The 19,127-nt window shown below is 47.6% G+C and overlaps 1 protein-coding gene and 1 non-coding gene across 3 annotated transcripts in view; one reads left to right on the top strand and one right to left on the bottom strand.

The window, feature by feature from the left end:
* L2HGDH (L-2-hydroxyglutarate dehydrogenase) overlaps window positions 1-9,411 on the top strand; it is a 69,708-nt gene extending 60,297 nt beyond the window's left edge. For both annotated transcript variants that reach the window (XM_068097331.2, XM_068097330.2), the window contains one exon: window positions 6,903-9,411. In XM_068097331.2, the coding sequence (XP_067953432.2) occupies window positions 6,903-7,098 (196 nt within the window). In that variant the 3' untranslated portion in view covers window positions 7,099-9,411. The remainder of the gene's footprint in view (window positions 1-6,902) is intronic.
* A 1,764-nt stretch (window positions 9,412-11,175) lies between these two features.
* On the bottom strand, window positions 11,176-11,247 carry TRNAG-UCC (transfer RNA glycine (anticodon UCC)). The gene has a single exon. It is a non-coding gene; the product is annotated as a tRNA-Gly (tRNA).
* Between the last annotated feature and the right edge of the window lie 7,880 nt (window positions 11,248-19,127).

Here is a 19,127-nt window from a genome sequence, read left to right on the forward strand (position 1 = left end):
GAACATAGTCATCTTAAGATGCCTCGCCGGTTGCTTATTGATGGAGTTTCCTGGATATCTATTGAGTTTGAATAAGACCTAAATTAGGTATAGAGAGAAGCATGGATGGTTGGATCAATATCAAACTCATGGACACATTTCATTGACTTTGATCATCGATGCAAATAATTAAGAGTTTCTCCATATTCTCCATTGTCATGTCTCTACTGTTACTAATTCTAACAGCACTTCCTTGGATCACACTTTCAGCACTTACCATTATTTTTGCGGCTTTCGTAATTATTGGCCTGATCATCCAGTGAGGTAGCTCAAGCACGCAGCTTGAGCCCACGAACATTTCATCCCATCAAATTTCACGTCCAAAGTAATAGCTTTATGGAGCCTGCTTGGTGGTAGTACCTACTGGAGTATTTGTGAGTCGTTTTCCACTCACTATGAAGAGTTTTGGGAAAGTTTGATGAAAAGGAAGTGAGACCGATTAGAATATCCTTGATCCGATGCTGCCCTGTGCACACGGAATATCACATGCGCCATGAACTTATTTGGTGGAATGCGCAGCGTAGGAGAGCAGCATAGACGTTGTGGTGTGGATTGGCAAAATTACACCACGTGAAAAAAGTTAAACATGAAAATTATGAAAGGTAAATAAAAAGCGTTCAGTACTTTGTCAATGGTGTTCAGTTGAAAAAGCATAAATGGAATGAGCGTTAATGGAGGAATACCTATATTTGATTTGAATTTATGAGTCTGGATTTAAAAAAGGATTTTCTTTCAGTAAGTACTGAAAAAAGGACTTCAGTAAGTACTGAAGCAGAGACAGGGAGACAGTTCTATAACCTGGAGATATTTGTGGAAAATGAGGAAGAATAAAGATTTATCCCTGAGGTGTGGAAAATGAGGAAGAATAAAGGATATAAAGATATATCCACTCTGGCTCCGGAAATCCAAAAGCACTCTTCTATACAATAAACAAGCTACTCAGCCCCCTGAACACCACCACCCAGTCATTCACAGTAGACAACTGCATCTCCTTCCTTTCATTCTTCCAAAGCAAAATTGACAACATCTACAACAGCTTAACCACCACCGCACCCGCTCCCCCTGAAACCACCTGCCCCCCCTTATCCTGCCAACCCCTGTCTCAGTTCTCCCCAGTCTCCCCTACTGACCTCTCTGAACTCCTCATAGGAATGAAAACTGCCACCTGCACTCTTGACCCCATCCCCTCCAGCTTTGTCAAGGCCTCCCTTCCTGCTCTCTCTCCACTTATCACTGCAACAATAAACTCCTCCCTGTCTACAGGCATCGTCCCACCATCCCTCAAAATTGCTGCTGTTACCCCCATTCTGAAAAAACCTACACTAAACCCTGACACCCTAAACAACTTCAGACCCATCTCCAACCTACCCTTTCTGTCAAAAGTTTTGGAACGCGCTGTAGCCACTCAACTCAAACATCACCTCTCTGCCAATAACCTGTATGAAACATTCCAATCCGGGTTCCGCTCCAACCACAGTACTGAAACTGCTCTCCTCAAAATCACCAATGACCTTCTCCTCTCCTATGACGCCGGCAACCTCAACATTATCATCCTCCTCGACCTCAGTGCCGCCTTTGACACCATCAATCACACCATCCTCCTCACCTGACTTGAAACCACCTTTAACATTACCGGCACTGCCCTCTCTTGGATCAAATCATACCTCTCTGACAGACGCCAGTTCATCTCCATCAATAACTGCAAATCCCCCACTGCTCCCCTCCCCCAAGGTGTCCCCCAAGGTTCAGTTCTTGGCCCCCTCCTCTTCATCCTGTACCTGTCCCCCCTTGGTCACTTAATCCACTGTCATGGTCTCCAATTCCACTGCTTCGCCGATGGCATCCAGCTTTTCATCTCCACCAAGTCCATCTCCACCGCCACCCACTCTATCCTGACAAACTGTATCACTGAAATAAAATCCTGGCTTCAAATCAACTTCCTCAAACTTAACTATGATAAATCTGAAATAATCATCATTGGCCCAAAAACGCTCACCAAATCCACCCATAACTTTGCCCTCAATATCGACGGTTTCCCAGTATCCACCTCCCCTCACATCTGGAATCTTGGCATCATCTTTGACCAAACACTCTCCTTCGACAAATACACTAAACAGATCACAAAGACAGCCTTCTTTCACCTGAAAAACATCGCCCGTCTCCGTCCATCCCTCTCCTCCACGGCTGCAGAAACCCTCATCCACGCCTTCATCACCTCCCGTCTGGACTACTGCAACAGCCTCCTCTATGGTTCACCCTCAATAATCACCAATAAACTCCAAAACATTCAGAACTCCGCTGCCCGTCGACTCACCCATTCCCGGACCCGTGACCACATCACCCCCATCCTTTATAAGCTTCACTGGCTCCCCATCCCCCCAGAGAATCCAGTACAAAATCCTCCTCTTGACCTACAAAGCCCTCCATAACCTGGCCCCATCCTACCTGACTGACCTCCTCTCCAGACACACTCCCACCCGCAACCTCCGCTCTGCTGGTACCAACCTCCTGACCCCCCCCATCCGGACCAAATTCAGATCCTGGGGGGACAGGGCCTTCTCCATCGCTGCTCCCACCCTCTGGAACTCACTACCTCACACCATCAGAGACTCCGCCTCACTCACCACATTCAAAACGTCACTCAAGACCCACCTGTTCAACACTGCATTGAACATTTAACCCACAGCATTTAACCCCTGACTATCTCTTCTCCTTCTCCTTCCTTTTGCTTTGATTATTTACCTATTGATTTTTGTCTTTTTGCACTTGTTTTTTTTGTACTCTGTCAAAGCGTCTTTGGGCTTCTTGAAAAGCGCTATATAAAATAAATGTATTGTTATTATTATTATTATCCCAGGATCGGGGTTGCTGACTGGAAGAAGGCTGTAGAGTTAGTCTATTACAGGTTTATGGGGAAGGGACCAGAGCAGCAGATGAAGCAGAGCAATGACCATAATAACAGTAAAATGGACAAGAGAAAACTGCTAGACGGTGGGCCAAAGGTTACAGATTTATGGTAATGTCGGTATCACTGAGAGGATGTACAGATTTAGCTTGAACTCAATGCAGGACTTTAATAACTGATGGAGGAGTTCCTCTCCATCGATGAGAGCAGTACTCCAGTAATGACCGTATGTCAGATTTGTAAAAAAAAATTGGCCCTGAATAGAAAGTTTCTCAAAAACTTGGCTTTCTGGCGATTATGGATAATGTTATCAAGCTTCCAGGAAAGGTTAAAAGAGATCTCTACACCAAGATTAGATATACTAATTACCCTCGCCAGAGGTGAGGGTGTTGCATTTGGGTCTGTTTGCTTGTCTGTCCACATACAACGTCCTAGCGTAGGCCACAAACCCCACATTCTGGTAGCCAGTATTACATGTTTTCTTTTTTTAACAGAGTACTTCTATAAAATACTGTATGCACAATAAGTGTGAGCACATTTATAAAGTACATACTATTAGAATGCAAGTATGTCGATAAAGGATCTGAATGGAAGTACGTCTATGAAGTACGTATATGAAGAACGTGAGTGCATCTCCGTCTAGTTCTAGTAAGTACTGAACCTGACTACGTCTATAAAATACATATTATTAGAATGTAAATCTATACAACAATTTTGAAAAGGTCTGTTTGTCCACTGTATGAACATAAACCTACTAATCAATGTATCCTCTACACCCAACACAAACAGAAACACACCAGCATACAAATACCACACTAGCTACACCACGCAAAACAAGTCCTTAAGAGGGTCTGCAATCTGCAATCTGCAATATGGCTGATCAAGTTTATCCAAATTGCCTTTTGTGTTAAAAAAAAACACGAGTTCAAATATGAGATTGCGATAGCCATTGATCATCTGGTCATCTGGGTCATCTGCCTGGACGACAGCAATGCTCACCACCATACCAATGGCTCACCACACCACTATCCCAACGCTATCTGATTATATTAACTAGTGAGGTACCCGTGCTATGCACGGGTGGGAGGCCAGAAGCAAACAGACAATGCAGAAACGGCTAATGCTAAAGCATGAAACCAATAAATTCCACATTCCTGTAGCACCTTCACTCCTTCAGTCACACGTCAGACATGGACAGCAAGTTCGTGAAGGACTTCCATGAAAAAGTACCCGTTCACAAACAAACGGGTACGTTCACGTATAGAAACATTGATCGTGGGTCTGTGGCGAATCTACATATGGCGATCCGCGAATTTCATGTTTAGAAAGTAGAAACCATCACGGAATTCCGTCATTCACATGAACTCGATATCTCTTTTTTCATTCCAAACAGCATAACTCCAATCACAAATGAAATAGCATTAATATAAAAAAAATAAACTTTTAACATCATTCGTGACATAAACAAATATTTAAATCCTGATGTGAAGTTCCGTATGGTTGGGTGAACACAATTACGAATTCAAAATCGTAATTGTATTCACTCAATTCCAATCATCAATTGATACTTTAACAAAACGATTAACACGATTAATGTTTAACGATTTAACATTACGATTGAATGACGGTTGTATTTGGATATTATCAAACCCGCGCATTGCCGTCATCTGTCCACTTCCGCATTCGCGGCAGGTTCATAATTCTCATCAAAATCTAAACAGTATTGGTAGAATTTCAATAAAAGCCACATCACTTCATATCGGTAAATATTATTCCATCGTGTTTGGAAAAATTGGAAAAACAATACAGCCTATTTTACTCCAGAGGGTCCGAGGATTACCCACCCAAAATATCGTTGCGATCGGTTCAGTCGTTCTTGCGGTACCTGGGAATGGACGGACAGATGGACATTTGGTGAATTATAGTAAGATGAGTGCCAACATAAATTAGGTGAAACAATAAAACCCATTTTTACTCCCGCTAGGGAGTAATGCATTTGATCGTGTGTGTGTGTGTGTGTGTGTGTGTGTGTGTGTGTGTGTGTGTGTGTGTGTGTGTGTGTGTGTGTGTGTGTGTGTGCGTGTGTGTGTTCATATGTTCATGTGTTCGTGAACAAGATATCTGGAAAAGTTCTGAACGGATTTGGATGAAAGTTGGTGGGATGATTGCCCTTGGGATAAGGAAGAATTAATAATAATAATAATAATGCATTTATTTTATATAGCGCTTTTCAGGAAGCCCAAAGACGCTTTGACAGAGTGCAAAACATAATGCATAGCAAAACATAAAGACAATTGCAAGAAAAAAAAAGAAGAATCAATAGGGAAATATTCAAAGCACAAAGGAGGGAGAAGGAGAGGAGATAGTCAGGGGTTAGATGCTGTGGGTTAAATGTTGAATGCAGTGTTGAACAGGTGGGTCTTGAGTGATGTTTTGAATGTGGTGAGTGAGGAGGAGTCTCTGATGGTGTGAGGTAGCGAGTTCCAGAGGGTGGGAGCAGCGATGGAGAAGGCCCTGTCCCCCCAGGATCTAAATTTGGTCCGGATGGGGGGGGTCAGGAGGTTGGTACCAGCAGAGCGGAGGTTGCGGGTGGGAGTGTGTCTGGAGAGGAGGTCAGCCAGGTAGGATGGGGCCAGGTTATGGAGGGCTTTGTAGGTCAAGAGGAGGATTTTGTACTGGATTCTCTGGGAGATGGGGAGCCAGTGAAGCTTGTAAAGGACGGGGGTGATGTGGTCACGGGTCCGGGAATGGGTGAGTAGACGGGCAGCGGAGTTCTGAATGTATTGGAGTTTATTGGTGATTGTTGAGGGTGAACCATAAAGGAGGCTATTGCAGTAGTCCAGACGGGAAGTGATGAAGGCGTGGATGAGGGTTTCTGCAGCCACGGAGGAGAGGGATGGACGGAGACGGATGGACGGAATTGATTCGTTTTTGGTGAAGCTCAGGATATTATTCCGGATCCAGGAATTTTTTGAAGGATTTTTTTACCATTGGAAGATATGGCTCAGCAGCGGTCACCCACTGCGGGAGTATGCGCTCTACTGAGTGGCGTTCTAGTTTCGATTTGCATCGTTACCTGTGACAGAGTGGTGACCTATTCAGAGTTGGTCCTCTGCAATGCATCTGCTTTGGTAGAATTGATTCTCTCAAAACAGAGTTTTGTCATGAATGTACACAGCTGTGATGCAGTAAATCGTGAATCAGAGGATAAGTATTTTCATTTTTAGTTGGAGACCTGACAATTCCTGACAACCTGTTCCTGACAATTCCAGTTCCTGACAACCTGACAATTCATGATAATGGTGCTTAATCAGGACATGCACTTTGTGCCATGCTTTCATTTCATCCAGTTGTTATGATTTGCCAGAAAATCTCTTTGCACTTCACACTAATTGTCTTACAAATAATTTTAAGTGTTTGTGCGTTTGTTTAAGTGTTTGTTGAAGTGTTTGTGCGTTTTTGTGCTTCACGGCCAAACCGTATAAGCTAAAAGCCCCAAATTGTGGGTGTAGTTATTTCAGGATCTGGGAAAGGTTTTAAGTTCCCAAATATTGCCCTGTAGGGCCGTTTTGAGTCCACAACGCCGCTATAAAGTGTATATTGGGATGTGACATCAGGCGATGCTGGCACGGGCCCGCAGGCAAAAGGTAATCACCACGAGGCCAATAACTCAATATAACTTTTCAATGTCCCAACGTCCCAAAACCACCGCTGGGAAAAGCTTACCCAGACGGCCAGTGCCATGTACACCCCAAGTAATGTATAATGTAAATACGATAAGCTATATGTTGGCTTTCATTGAAGCCATATAGGCTGAATGCTATCCTGTAGATTCTATGAATTTGTTTGATTTTGTCATGTGAGAGTTGTTCGAAGAATGCATCAACATGATTCTTTATTAACCACCTCTTTTACTTTTACTTTATTAACCACATTATTCTGTGCACAAACTTCACAGGGGCCCTTCGGGTGTGAGGGCTCAAGCTCTGGACCGTGCTGGGAACCTGGTGGATGACTTTGTGTTTGATGGCGGCAAAGGTGCACTTTCTCGTCGTCTTCTTCATGTCCGCAATGCTCCATCTCCAGCTGCTACCTCATCACTCGCGATTGCCAAGATGATATCAGACGAGTTCTCAAACCGTTTTACTCTTTAGGCTGGCCCCTCAAGCTATTGGCATCATCATGTTTTCAGTGATTACCAAGTGATCTATGGAAACATTTGGTCTAACAAGCTTGAAATCAGGGATATTAATTTTCACCTCATTATTTCATATTTCACGAACCAAAACAAGTTGGAAAACAAAGCTGAGCATTTAACTGTGCAGTCTCACCAAGGTACATATACGTATATTAAAATAAATCTGTGAATGAACGATATATATATTAAATTACATCTGTGTGCACACTCACACAAACACTCACTGACACAGACTGGTTACAAGAGCTTCTTCCGTCCTTTCGGGAACAGGTGAGGCTAATTATGCACCTGGGTATGCTGCAAAGAGCCAAAAGAGGATTGTATTGGTTCACGAGTTATCAAGTGACCACTATATTCGTCGTGTGTGTGTGTCTGTCCGCAGCATAACTACCCGATGATATCATCCGATCTTGATGAAACTTGGGTGGGAGGTTGATGTCATGATCTAGATGTGTCCTACCTAGAGTGGGCGTATTGCGCCCAATGTGGGCGGAGCCACGCCCGAAAAAGATGTCTTTTTAGGGGGTAATCGATTTCACGCTACATCTTCTCCGAGGGGTTTGGTGGAATCTGACAGGAGTTTTGGTAGTTGGTTATGCCAATGTCATGTGTCTAGCCCCACAGAGCTCGATTTTTCATTTTCCGTTTTTTTTTTCCTTTTTTTTTTCCTTTTTTTTTCATTTTTTCATTTTTCACCAAATTTTCGGTATTGTGTAGCTAACTAATCTCACAACTGATTATACATTATTTTCTATCTCATTTCAAGGTCAGTAACCTTCGTTTTGACATTTCCGGACCTTGCCTGGCCGGGCCTGTTTCGGTTATAGTCCGTCCTTTGTCATTGAACACCGCTCGATCGTGAACCATCGTCGTCTCCTGACTTGTCATATTTTCAAGTTGACATAAACAATGGTGGTCACGAGGTACATCCCTATCAGTAACACATTGTAAGATTTGTTTTTTGTTGCATTTGTGAGTAGCCTGTGTGAACAGGCTGTTCTGCTTTCTAAATCATTCAGCATAATGACTAAACCCATCGGTGTGCTGAGATCATCAGATCTTCCTTTTCAAACAAAAAAATTTTTTGGGGTTCAAATTTCCATCAAGAAGTTTTGTTTTCCTTTTCTCTTTTCTCTTTTCCTTTTCTCTGATGCTTTACCTCTATCATTTTGCATCGTTTTGAGGTTGCATTTAAAACTTTAATGCTTTTTGGGGCCATCCGTTTACTATACAGTATATGCAGTGGTGGAATTTACCATGGTAATCATTAATGCGCATTTAATTACTACATATACTTGTCTGTGATATAACAAAAGCAAAAGTATCACCACACTTATTTTAACACTTTTTCTTTCACATTATTACTACTTCTTGGGCAGATTCTGTACTTTCCAAATTACTTATGAATCTGGCGTTGATCCGTTAGCTACCAGAATATTTGTACCTTGAAGAGACCTTTTCCTTGATTTCCAGGCCAAAGATGCTATTTTGTTCTATTAATGGCCAAATGAATGTGCACCTCATAACCACTTTATCTGCTATTATCAATAATATCTGCTATTTCAACTGCTAGCTTGATTGTGTAGATTTTAACACCACCACAATCTCACCCGTGGTCCACCTTGCCCGGGCCGGGGTTGGTTCTCTGCCACGGAAACTGCTGCAGCAGAAGTGATGCTCTGCAAACAGTCATATGGTCTTTGATGATGATAACTGTGAATGAAAAGGACCACTCAAAATATGTGCCTCATCAAAGGCCTGGTCATTATGGTTATGTGGCTTGTTGAGGCCCAGCCTTATATGATCCCTGGTCGATGGCACTCAGTTTGCACTGACCACACGACTCAGCCCTAATAAGAATGTTTCAGCGATAGAGGTGGGGGCAGAGTTTCCAGGAATTTCTCGTCAAAGGTCTTCACATGCATTGCACTTTGATTCTTCACCGAGAGCATGAAATAGCGTGGTTTTCTAAAGATGACAGCCTGGTAAGGTGAAGTGGTCGAAATGGCTGGAAGTGGGTGGAGTCCCTCGGCTCCGCCCAGATTTTTGGTTTCCCACGATGTATGATTGGCCAGCTTGCTGTAATCATTGCTCCATTTCAGGTCATCTGATGCCTAAATGATGCAATCAGTGTGCTGTCAGCTCAAAGCAACGCACAATTAAAATGTAACCATATGGGTATTCTTGCTATTTGCTCGGATCATATCATTCGTAAAGAAATCTATTTTCAATATTATCTAACAGATTCAAATAAAAAAAATATTTTGCACATGTTTGTTCGGATATTTTGTTTTTTTGAAACCATAATTGCTTACAAGATGGCCTTGAGCCCGAGAGGTACACACACTCGCCTCTAACCTGTCTATCCTGGGTTCAAATCCTGGCCCAGCTATAAACTGTTGGCAGACAAGACGCCCAACAGTACGCCTCTGAACATTTCATTGGTTGTAGCATCTTTTTGAATCCGACTAAGGCGGCCATTTTTGGGGGCAAACATAGCGAAGCACCTCTCCTAATCGCTTTCCCCTTTTGCCGAGCGGCTTGCAAAGCGGTCGATATTGACGGCTGGCTTGGCAAGTGGTGGCAAGCTGCTTTCCAACAGAACATTCCTCATCTTATTGTCCTATTTCTACTATTACAGTGGTTTATTTTATTTAAATTATAATATTTAAGATCCACCTGGCATTCCTTCTCCAGCATTAGAAGGCCCTCATTTGAGAGCTCCTCGCAGTATTGATTTACAGCCCATTTACATTCACATGAGGCCCAGGAAAAATCCATCTATAACCCGTGCAAATCCCATGTCCAGCCGATGTGGGCTAGCCCACAAAGAGCCCATGTGCAGCCCACATGGGCTAGCCCACAAAGAGCCCATGCCCAGCCCATAAAAATGAGTGCAATGGCCAGGAATTGAACCCAGATCAACTGCTTGGAAGGCAGCTATGCTCACCACTCGACCACCATCGCTCTATATTAGAACATCATTTCCAATTGTTGGAATACTATATTCATACAATTAATAAACTTATCAAATATCCTTCAATCATGAATTATAAACTAACATTTAGGAGGAATGCAATTTCTAATATTCGCTTCGATTATCTACACCTGTCGAGATCTTACAAATTAAAACCCTCCCTGGCCATGGTGCGGGGTGTGTAGCATTGGAGGATGTCGGGTCGGGTTGGGTCGGGGTTGAGTCGAGTCGAGGCTGGTTCAGGCGAGGCGGCGTGAGGCGGGGCTGGGCTAGGCGAGGCTAAGCTAGGCTAAGCTAGGCTGGGCTAGGCAGGGTGAGGGGAGGCGAGGCTGGGCAAGGCTAGGCTGGGCGGGGCTAGGCTAGGCAAGGTGGGGTGAAGGGAGGCTATGCGGGACTAGGCTGGGCTAGGCGAGGCTATGCGGGGCTAGGCGAGGTTATGCGGGACTAGTCTGGGCGGGGCTAGGCGAGGCTGGGCGGGGCTCAGCTTGGCGAATCTGGGCTGGGTTAGGCAAGGCTAGGCGGAGTGAGGCGAGGCTGGGCTGAGCTAGCCTGGGCAGGGCTGGGCAAGGCTAGGCGAGGCGGGGTGAGGTGAGGCGAGGCTTTGTTGGGCTAGGCTAGGCTGGGCGAGGCTAGGTGGGGTGAGGGGAGGCTATGTGGGGCTAGGATAGGCGAGGTGGGGCTAGGAGAGGTGGGGGCGAGGCGATGCATGGAGAGGAGTGGCGGGTGAGGGTATGAGAGGAGAATGGGAAGGAATGGAAGAGAGTGCGAGGGGAGAGGAGGTGAGGATGGGAAAATGTTGGGATGGGAAGGAAGGGAGGAGAGAAGTTTCAGAGATATAGAGGTACAACGTTTTAAAGTTTTCCAAGATGGCGCCTGTACACCTTGACCTATGACGTCATAATTATGAATAAATACTTCTTCAGGCGGAGACTCTCCATTGGAGAGAATGTCATGTGAAACGCTCCAATGGTTGCTGAGAAAAAGAATTTTTAAAATACAGACACACGATTGCCAAACCCTGCTTTTCACTTCGCGAGCACAGGATAAAAATGAGACTGCGATGGCCGGGAATCGAACCCGGGTCAACTGCTTGGAAGGCAGCTATGCTCACCACTATACCACCATCGCTCCGTGAGGGCAGATATGCTCACCACTATACCACCATCGCTCCGTGAGGGCAGCTATGCTCACCACTATACCACCATCGCTCCGTGAGGGCAGATATGCTCACCACTATACCACCATCGCTCCGTGAGGGCAGCTATGCTCACCACTATACCACCATCGCTCCGTGAGGGCAGCTATGCTCACCACTATACCACCATCGCTCCGTGAGGGCAGCTATGCTCACCACTATACCACCATCGCTCCGTGAAGGCAGCTATGCTCACCACTATACCACCATCGCTCCGTGAGGGCAGATATGCTCACCACTATACCACCATCGCTCCGTGAGGGCAGCTATGCTCACCACTATACCACCATCGCTCCGTGAAGGCAGCTATGCTCACCACTATACCACCATCGCTCCGTGAAGGCAGATATGCTCACCACTATACCACCATCGCTCCGTGAAGGCAGATATGCTCACCACTATACCACCATCGCTCCGTGAAGGCAGATATGCTCACCACTATACCACCATCGCTCCGTGAAGGCAGATATGCTCACCACTATACCACCATCGCTCCGTGAGGGCAGATATGCTCACCACTATACCACCATCGCTCCGTGAAGGCAGATATGCTCACCACTATACCACCATCGCTCCGTGAGGGCAGATATGCTCACCACTATACCACCATCGCTCCGTGAGGGCAGCTATGCTCACCACTATACCACCATCGCTCCGTGAGGGCAGATATGCTCACCACTATACCACCATCGCTCCGTGAGGGCAGCTATGCTCACCACTATACCACCATCGCTCCGTGAGGGCAGCTATGCTCACCACTATACCACCATCGCTCCGTGAGGGCAGCTATGCTCACCACTATACCACCATCGCTCCGTGAAGGCAGCTATGCTCACCACTATACCACCATCGCTCCGTGAGGGCAGCTATGCTCACCACTATACCACCATCGCTCCGTGAAGGCAGATATGCTCACCACTATACCACCATCGCTCCGTGAAGGCAGATATGCTCACCACTATACCACCATCGCTCCGTGAAGGCAGATATGCTCACCACTATACCACCATCGCTCCGTGAAGGCAGATATGCTCACCACTATACCACCATCGCTCCGTGAAGGCAGCTATGCTCACCACTATACCACCATCGCTCCGTGAAGGCAGATATGCTCACCACTATACCACCATCGCTCCGTGAAGGCAGATATGCTCACCACTATACCACCATCGCTCCGTGAAGGCAGATATGCTCACCACTATACCACCATCGCTCCGTGAAGGCAGATATGCTCACCACTATACCACCATCGCTCCGTGAAGGCAGATATGCTCACCACTATACCACCATCGCTCCGTGAGGGCAGCTATGCTCACCACTATACCACCATCGCTCCGTGAAGGCAGCTATGCTCACCACTATACCACCATCGCTCCGTGAGGGCAGCTATGCTCACCACTATACCACCATCGCTCCGTGAGGGCAGCTATGCTCACCACTATACCACCATCGCTCCGTGAAGGCAGCTATGCTCACCACTATACCACCATCGCTCCGTGAGGGCAGCTATGCTCACCACTATACCACCATCGCTCCGTGAGGGCAGCTATGCTCACCACTATACCACCATCGCTCCGTGAGGGCAGCTATGCTCACCACTATACCACCATCGCTCCGTGAGGGCAGCTATGCTCACCACTATACCACCATCGCTCCGTGAAGGCAGATATGCTCACCACTATACCACCATCGCTCCGTGAGGGCACCTATGCTCACCACTATACCACCATCGCTCCGTGAGGGCACCTATGCTCACCACGATACCACCATCGCTCCGTGAGGGCACCTATGCTCACCACTATACCACCATCGCTCCGTGAAGGCAGATATGCTCACCACTATACCACCATCGCTCCGTGAAGGCAGATATGCTCACCACTATACCACCATCGCTCCGTGAAGGCAGATATGCTCACCACTATACCACCATCGCTCCGTGAAGGCAGATATGCTCACCACTATACCACCATCGCTCCGTGAAGGCAGCTATGCTCACCACTATACCACCATCGCTCCGTGAAGGCAGATATGCTCACCACTATACCACCATCGCTCCGTGAAGGCAGATATGCTCACCACTATACCACCATCGCTCCGTGAAGGCAGATATGCTCACCACTATACCACCATCGCTCCGTGAAGGCAGATATGCTCACCACTATACCACCATCGCTCCGTGAAGGCAGATATGCTCACCACTATACCACCATCGCTCCGTGAGGGCAGCTATGCTCACCACTATACCACCATCGCTCCGTGAAGGCAGCTATGCTCACCACTATACCACCATCGCTCCGTGAGGGCAGCTATGCTCACCACTATACCACCATCGCTCCGTGAGGGCAGCTATGCTCACCACTATACCACCATCGCTCCGTGAAGGCAGCTATGCTCACCACTATACCACCATCGCTCCGTGAGGGCAGCTATGCTCACCACTATACCACCATCGCTCCGTGAGGGCAGCTATGCTCACCACTATACCACCATCGCTCCGTGAGGGCAGCTATGCTCACCACTATACCACCATCGCTCCGTGAGGGCAGCTATGCTCACCACTATACCACCATCGCTCCGTGAAGGCAGATATGCTCACCACTATACCACCATCGCTCCGTGAGGGCACCTATGCTCACCACTATACCACCATCGCTCCGTGAGGGCACCTATGCTCACCACGATACCACCATCGCTCCGTGAGGGCACCTATGCTCACCACGATACCACCATCGCTCCGTGAGGGCAGCTATGCTCACCACTATACCACCATCGCTCCGTGAGGGCAGCTATGCTCACCACTATACCACCATCGCTCCGTGAGGGCAGCTATGCTCACCACGATACCACCATCGCTCCGTGAAGGCAGCTATGCTCACCACTATACCACCATCGCTCCGTGAGGGCAGCTATGCTCACCACTATACCACCATCGCTCCGTGAAGGCAGCTATGCTCACCACTATACCCCCATCGCTCCGTGAGGGCAGCTATGCTCACCACTATACCACCATCGCTCCGTGAAGGCAGCTATGCTCACCACTATACCCCCATCGCTCCGTGAGGGCAGCTATGCTCACCACTATACCACCATCGCTCCGTGAAGGCAGCTATGCTCACCACTATACCACCATCGCTCCGTGAGGGCACCTATGCTCACCACGATACCACCATCGCTCCGTGAGGGCAGCTATGCTCACCACTATACCACCATCGCTCCGTGAAGGCAGCTATGCTCACCACTATACCACCATCGCTCCGTGAGGGCAGCTATGCTCACCACTATACCACCACCGCTCTGTGAGGGCAGCTATGCTCACCACTATACCACCATCGCTCCGTGAGGGCAGCTATGCTCACCACTATACCACCATCGCTCCGTGAGGGCAGATATGCTCACCACTATACCACCATCGCTCCGTGAGGGCAGCTATGCTCACCACTATACCACCATCGCTCCGTGAGGGCAGATATGCTCACCACTATACCACCATCGCTCCGTGAGGGCAGATATGCTCACCACTATACCACCATCGCTCCGTGAGGGCACCTATGCTCACCACTATACCACCATCGCTCCGTGAGGGCAGCTATGCTCACCACTATACCACCATCGCTCCGTGAGGGCAGCTATGCTCACCACTATACCACCATCGCTCCGTGAGGGAAGCTATGCTCACCACTATACCACCATCGCTCCGTGAGGGCAGCTATGCTCACCACTATACCACCATCGCTCCGTGAGGGCAGCTATGCTCACCACTATACCACCATCGCTCCGTGAGGGCAGCTATGCTCACCACTATACCACCATCGCTCCGTGAAGGCAGATATGCTCACCACTATACCACCATCGCTCCGTGAAGGCAGATATGCTCACCACTATACCACCATCGCTCCGTGAAGGCAGCTATGCTCACCACTATACCACCATCGCTCCGTGAAGGCAGCTATGCTCACCACTATACCACCATCGCTCCGTGAGGGCAGCTATGCTCACCACTATACCACCATCGCTCCGTGAGGGCAGATATGCTCACCACTATACCACCATCGCTCCGTGAGGGCACCTATGCTCACCACTATACCACCATCGCTCCGTGAGGGCACCTATGCTCACCACTATACCACCATCGCTCCGTGAGGGCAGCTATGCTCACCACTATACCACCATCGCTCCGTGAGGGCACCGATGCTCACCACTATACCACCATCGCTCCGTGAGGGCAGCTATGCTCACCACTATACCACCATCGCTCCGTGAAGGCAGCTATGCTCACCACTATACCACCATCGCTCCGTGAGGGCAGCTATGCTCACCACTATACCACCATCGCTCCGTGAAGGCAGCTATGCTCACCACTATACCACCATCGCTCCGTGAGGGCACCGATGCTCACCACTATACCACCATCGCTCCGTGAGGGCAGCTATGCTCACCACTATACCACCATCGCTCCGTGAAGGCAGCTATGCTCACCACTACACCACCATCGCTCCGTGAGAGAGAGAGATCTTCCGATGTTAAAATATTATATTCATACAATTTATAAACTTATCAAATAAACTTCAATCATGAATTATAAACTAACGTTAGTGAGGGAGTCTTTCGGTGATTGATTGAGTGTGTGAGTGAGTGTGTGTGAGTGAATGACTGAGTGAATGAGTGAGTGAGTAAGTGTGTGACTGAATGAATGAATGAGTGGGTGAATGAAGGAGTGAGTGAGTAAGTGTGTGACTGAATGCGTGAATGAATGAGTGAGTGTGAGTGAATGAGGGAGTGAGTGAGTGTTTGACTAAATAAGTGAATGAATGAGTGAGTGTGAGTGAATGAGGGACTGAGTGCGTGATGGAGTGAGGGATTGAGTGTGTGACTGAATGAGTGAATGAATGAGCGAGTGAATGAGTGAGTAAGTGTGTGACTGAATGAGTGAGTGAATGAATGAGTTTGAGTGAATGAGGGAGTGAGTGAGTGATGGAGTGAGCGAGTGATTGTGTGACTGAATGAGTGAGTGAATGAGTGACCGTGAGTGAATCAGGGAGTGAGTGAGTGATGGAGTGAATGAGTGAGTGTGTGACTGAATGAGGGAATGAATGATGGAGTGAATGAGTACATGTGAGTGAATGAAGGAATGAGTGAATGTGTGAGTGAATGAGGGAGTGAGTGTGAGTGAATTAATGAGTAAGTGTGAGTGAATGAATGAATGAGTGAGTGAATGAGTGAGTGTGAGTGAATGAGGGAGTGAGTGAGTAGGTGTGTGACTGAATGAGGGAATGAATGAGTGAGTGAATGAGTGAGTGAATGAGGGCGTGAGTAAGTGTGTGATTGAATGAGTGACTGAATGAGGGAATGAATGAGTGAGTGAATGAGTGAGTAAACACTTCAGTCATTATCGTTTGAACCAAACTCACGATTTTGATCAAACTTCACCACAACCTTCACCACCCGTGCTGTGCCGAAGAATGTTCCTGGCATTTAAAAAATCGGGGTCTAGGGTGGTCTTCTGGGGCTTGCCCCTCAAAAAAGGTATTTGCTTTTTTCTCAGGACCTGCACAAACAATGTCGATGAAACGTCACCACAACCTTCATCATCCGTGATGTACCAATGTATGTTCACGGCATTGAAAACAGTTCTGGTATAAGGGGGTTTACCGGGGGTCAAAGTGGATCCAGGTTTGACCCCCCCCCCTAAAATAGGAATTTGCTTTTTCCTCTGAAACTACACAAACTATTTCGATGAAACTTAACCACAACCTTCATCACCGGTGATGTACCAAAGTTTTCTCACGGCATTCAATAAATCTGCCCCTTTGGGGGTGTACAGGGGGTTGCCCCCTAAACAGGTATTTGCTTTCTTCTCAGAAAACTATACATGAAATTCTGATGAAACTTGACCACAACCACAATCACCTGTGGTGTACCAAAGTTTGTTTTTGGCATTTCAAAAATCGTGGTCTTCGGTGGACTCTGGGGGTGCTTGTGTGTGTGTGTGTGTGTTTGTGTGTGTTTGTGTGTGCGTCTGTCCGGGCCATAACTTTTTACCATTTGAACTTTTGTCAACAAATTTTCAACAAAGTTTGTTCTGAGAATATGGAGAAGACAAATTTATAATTTTGTCAAAAGGTCATAGGTCAGCATCATGTAAAATCATCAATTTTCATGCAATTGATCTGAAATGTAAAGAATTTGCATATTGGGGAACTGACTTGGTTCACCAATCAAAAGCTATAGAAGCTGATTTATTTTCTTAGATCAAGGGTTCAAAGGTCATGTTTGCATAAAATCATCAATTTGCATTCGATTTACCTGTAATTTAAAGAACTCGTCCACCAGCTCAATGTAGGATCAGCAGGTGAACTTCTGTTATCATACTTATTATTATTATTGCCAATTAATGTTAAAATTACTTACTTATGTTAGATCAGGTCATGAAACGATGAGACCATGTTTGATATTATAATATGTCAGATCGGGTCGATCAGGTAGAATCAGGGAACCACTGGTAAGTGTGGTTGACCCACAAAATATGTGACAGAAAAGAAAGGAAATGCAAATTTTGGGGGAAAACCTGATTTAAATGTTTTGAACAAACCTTGGTACATCAGGAGTGATGAAGGTTGTGGTGAAGTTTCATCGAAATTGTGTTTGTAGTTTCGGCGAAGAGAGGAAATACCTATTTTGGAGGGTAAACCCCATATAATCCCCCAGGCCCTGATTTATTGTTATGTGTTGTTTCGAAGAAGAAGATCCGAGTGTTTACATGCAGCCTGATTGATGAACAAACACCTCGCGATGCTAATAATAATACCTCACCTGATCTATGTTCCAGGTGAACTAAAAAGGTCGACGGACGATGCATCAAGGTGCCTCGAGTCCATCGGAAGAGCATAAGCTCGGATCCACATCTGCGGACATGAGGTACCTCCGCTAGCGAAGATGGATGGACATTATTTTTTCACGATGGAGAAGTAGCACAATATGTCAAAAAGTTATGGACGGAAAGCGACAAAACGTCATGGTGAAGTGTGGTGCTGCGCACACACAACTTGCTTGCCAAAGAGGTAGGCCACAACGCGTTTGTTAAAACAAAAGAGTCTTTATTTCGAAAGCTCGAACTGCAGCACTGAGCGGGCTCGAGCTTAGAGCCCGCATGTATGTGCCGAGGCCACGCCTAGTCCCCGGGCGTGGCCGATCGGTCGAAGGGCGGGGCATGTGCCATCGGTCCCCGCCTGGACGCTCGCGCCACCCACTGGTGCGCGGAATTATTGCCCCTTGTGCCCGCCACACGCGCCCCTCCCAGAATTCCCGTGCACCTGAAGGGTGAGTTTGCGGGGAAGCCGGATGACCCGGCTGAAACGCCCTCTGGCGATGGGTGCAGGGCTGGGGGGTAGCGGGCCGGCGGGGCTGGGGGGTGCCGGGGGTCCGACCGCCAGGGGGCGGCCTCGACGCGGAGCCAGAGCCACTGGCGGGGTGCCGGGGGTCCGACCGCCGGGGGGCGGCCTCGACGCGGAGGCAGAGCTGCTGGCGGGGGGTGGTCCGGATCGAGGTGGGCCGGCTTGAGGCGGTCCACGGAAATGCGATCCGGGGCACCGCTGATGTCGACTGTGAAAAATTTGTCCCCGGTCTCCAGCACGCGGAAGGGCCCATCGTACGGGGGCCGTAGCGGTGCCCGGTGGGCGTAGTGCCGGATGAACATGTACTTTGTCGTGCGAAGCTCCGGGGCGACGTGGGAAGGCGGCAACCGTGGTGTGCCATTGGCACCGGGGCGAACCTCCGGGCGGTCTCCTGAAGGGCGGAGCGCTGTTGCGCCGCATTG

Source organism: Myxine glutinosa, chromosome 1, assembly GCF_964187855.1.
Source record: "Myxine glutinosa chromosome 1, kmMyxGlut1.1, whole genome shotgun sequence".
Lineage (NCBI taxonomy): Eukaryota > Metazoa > Chordata > Myxini > Myxiniformes > Myxinidae > Myxine > Myxine glutinosa.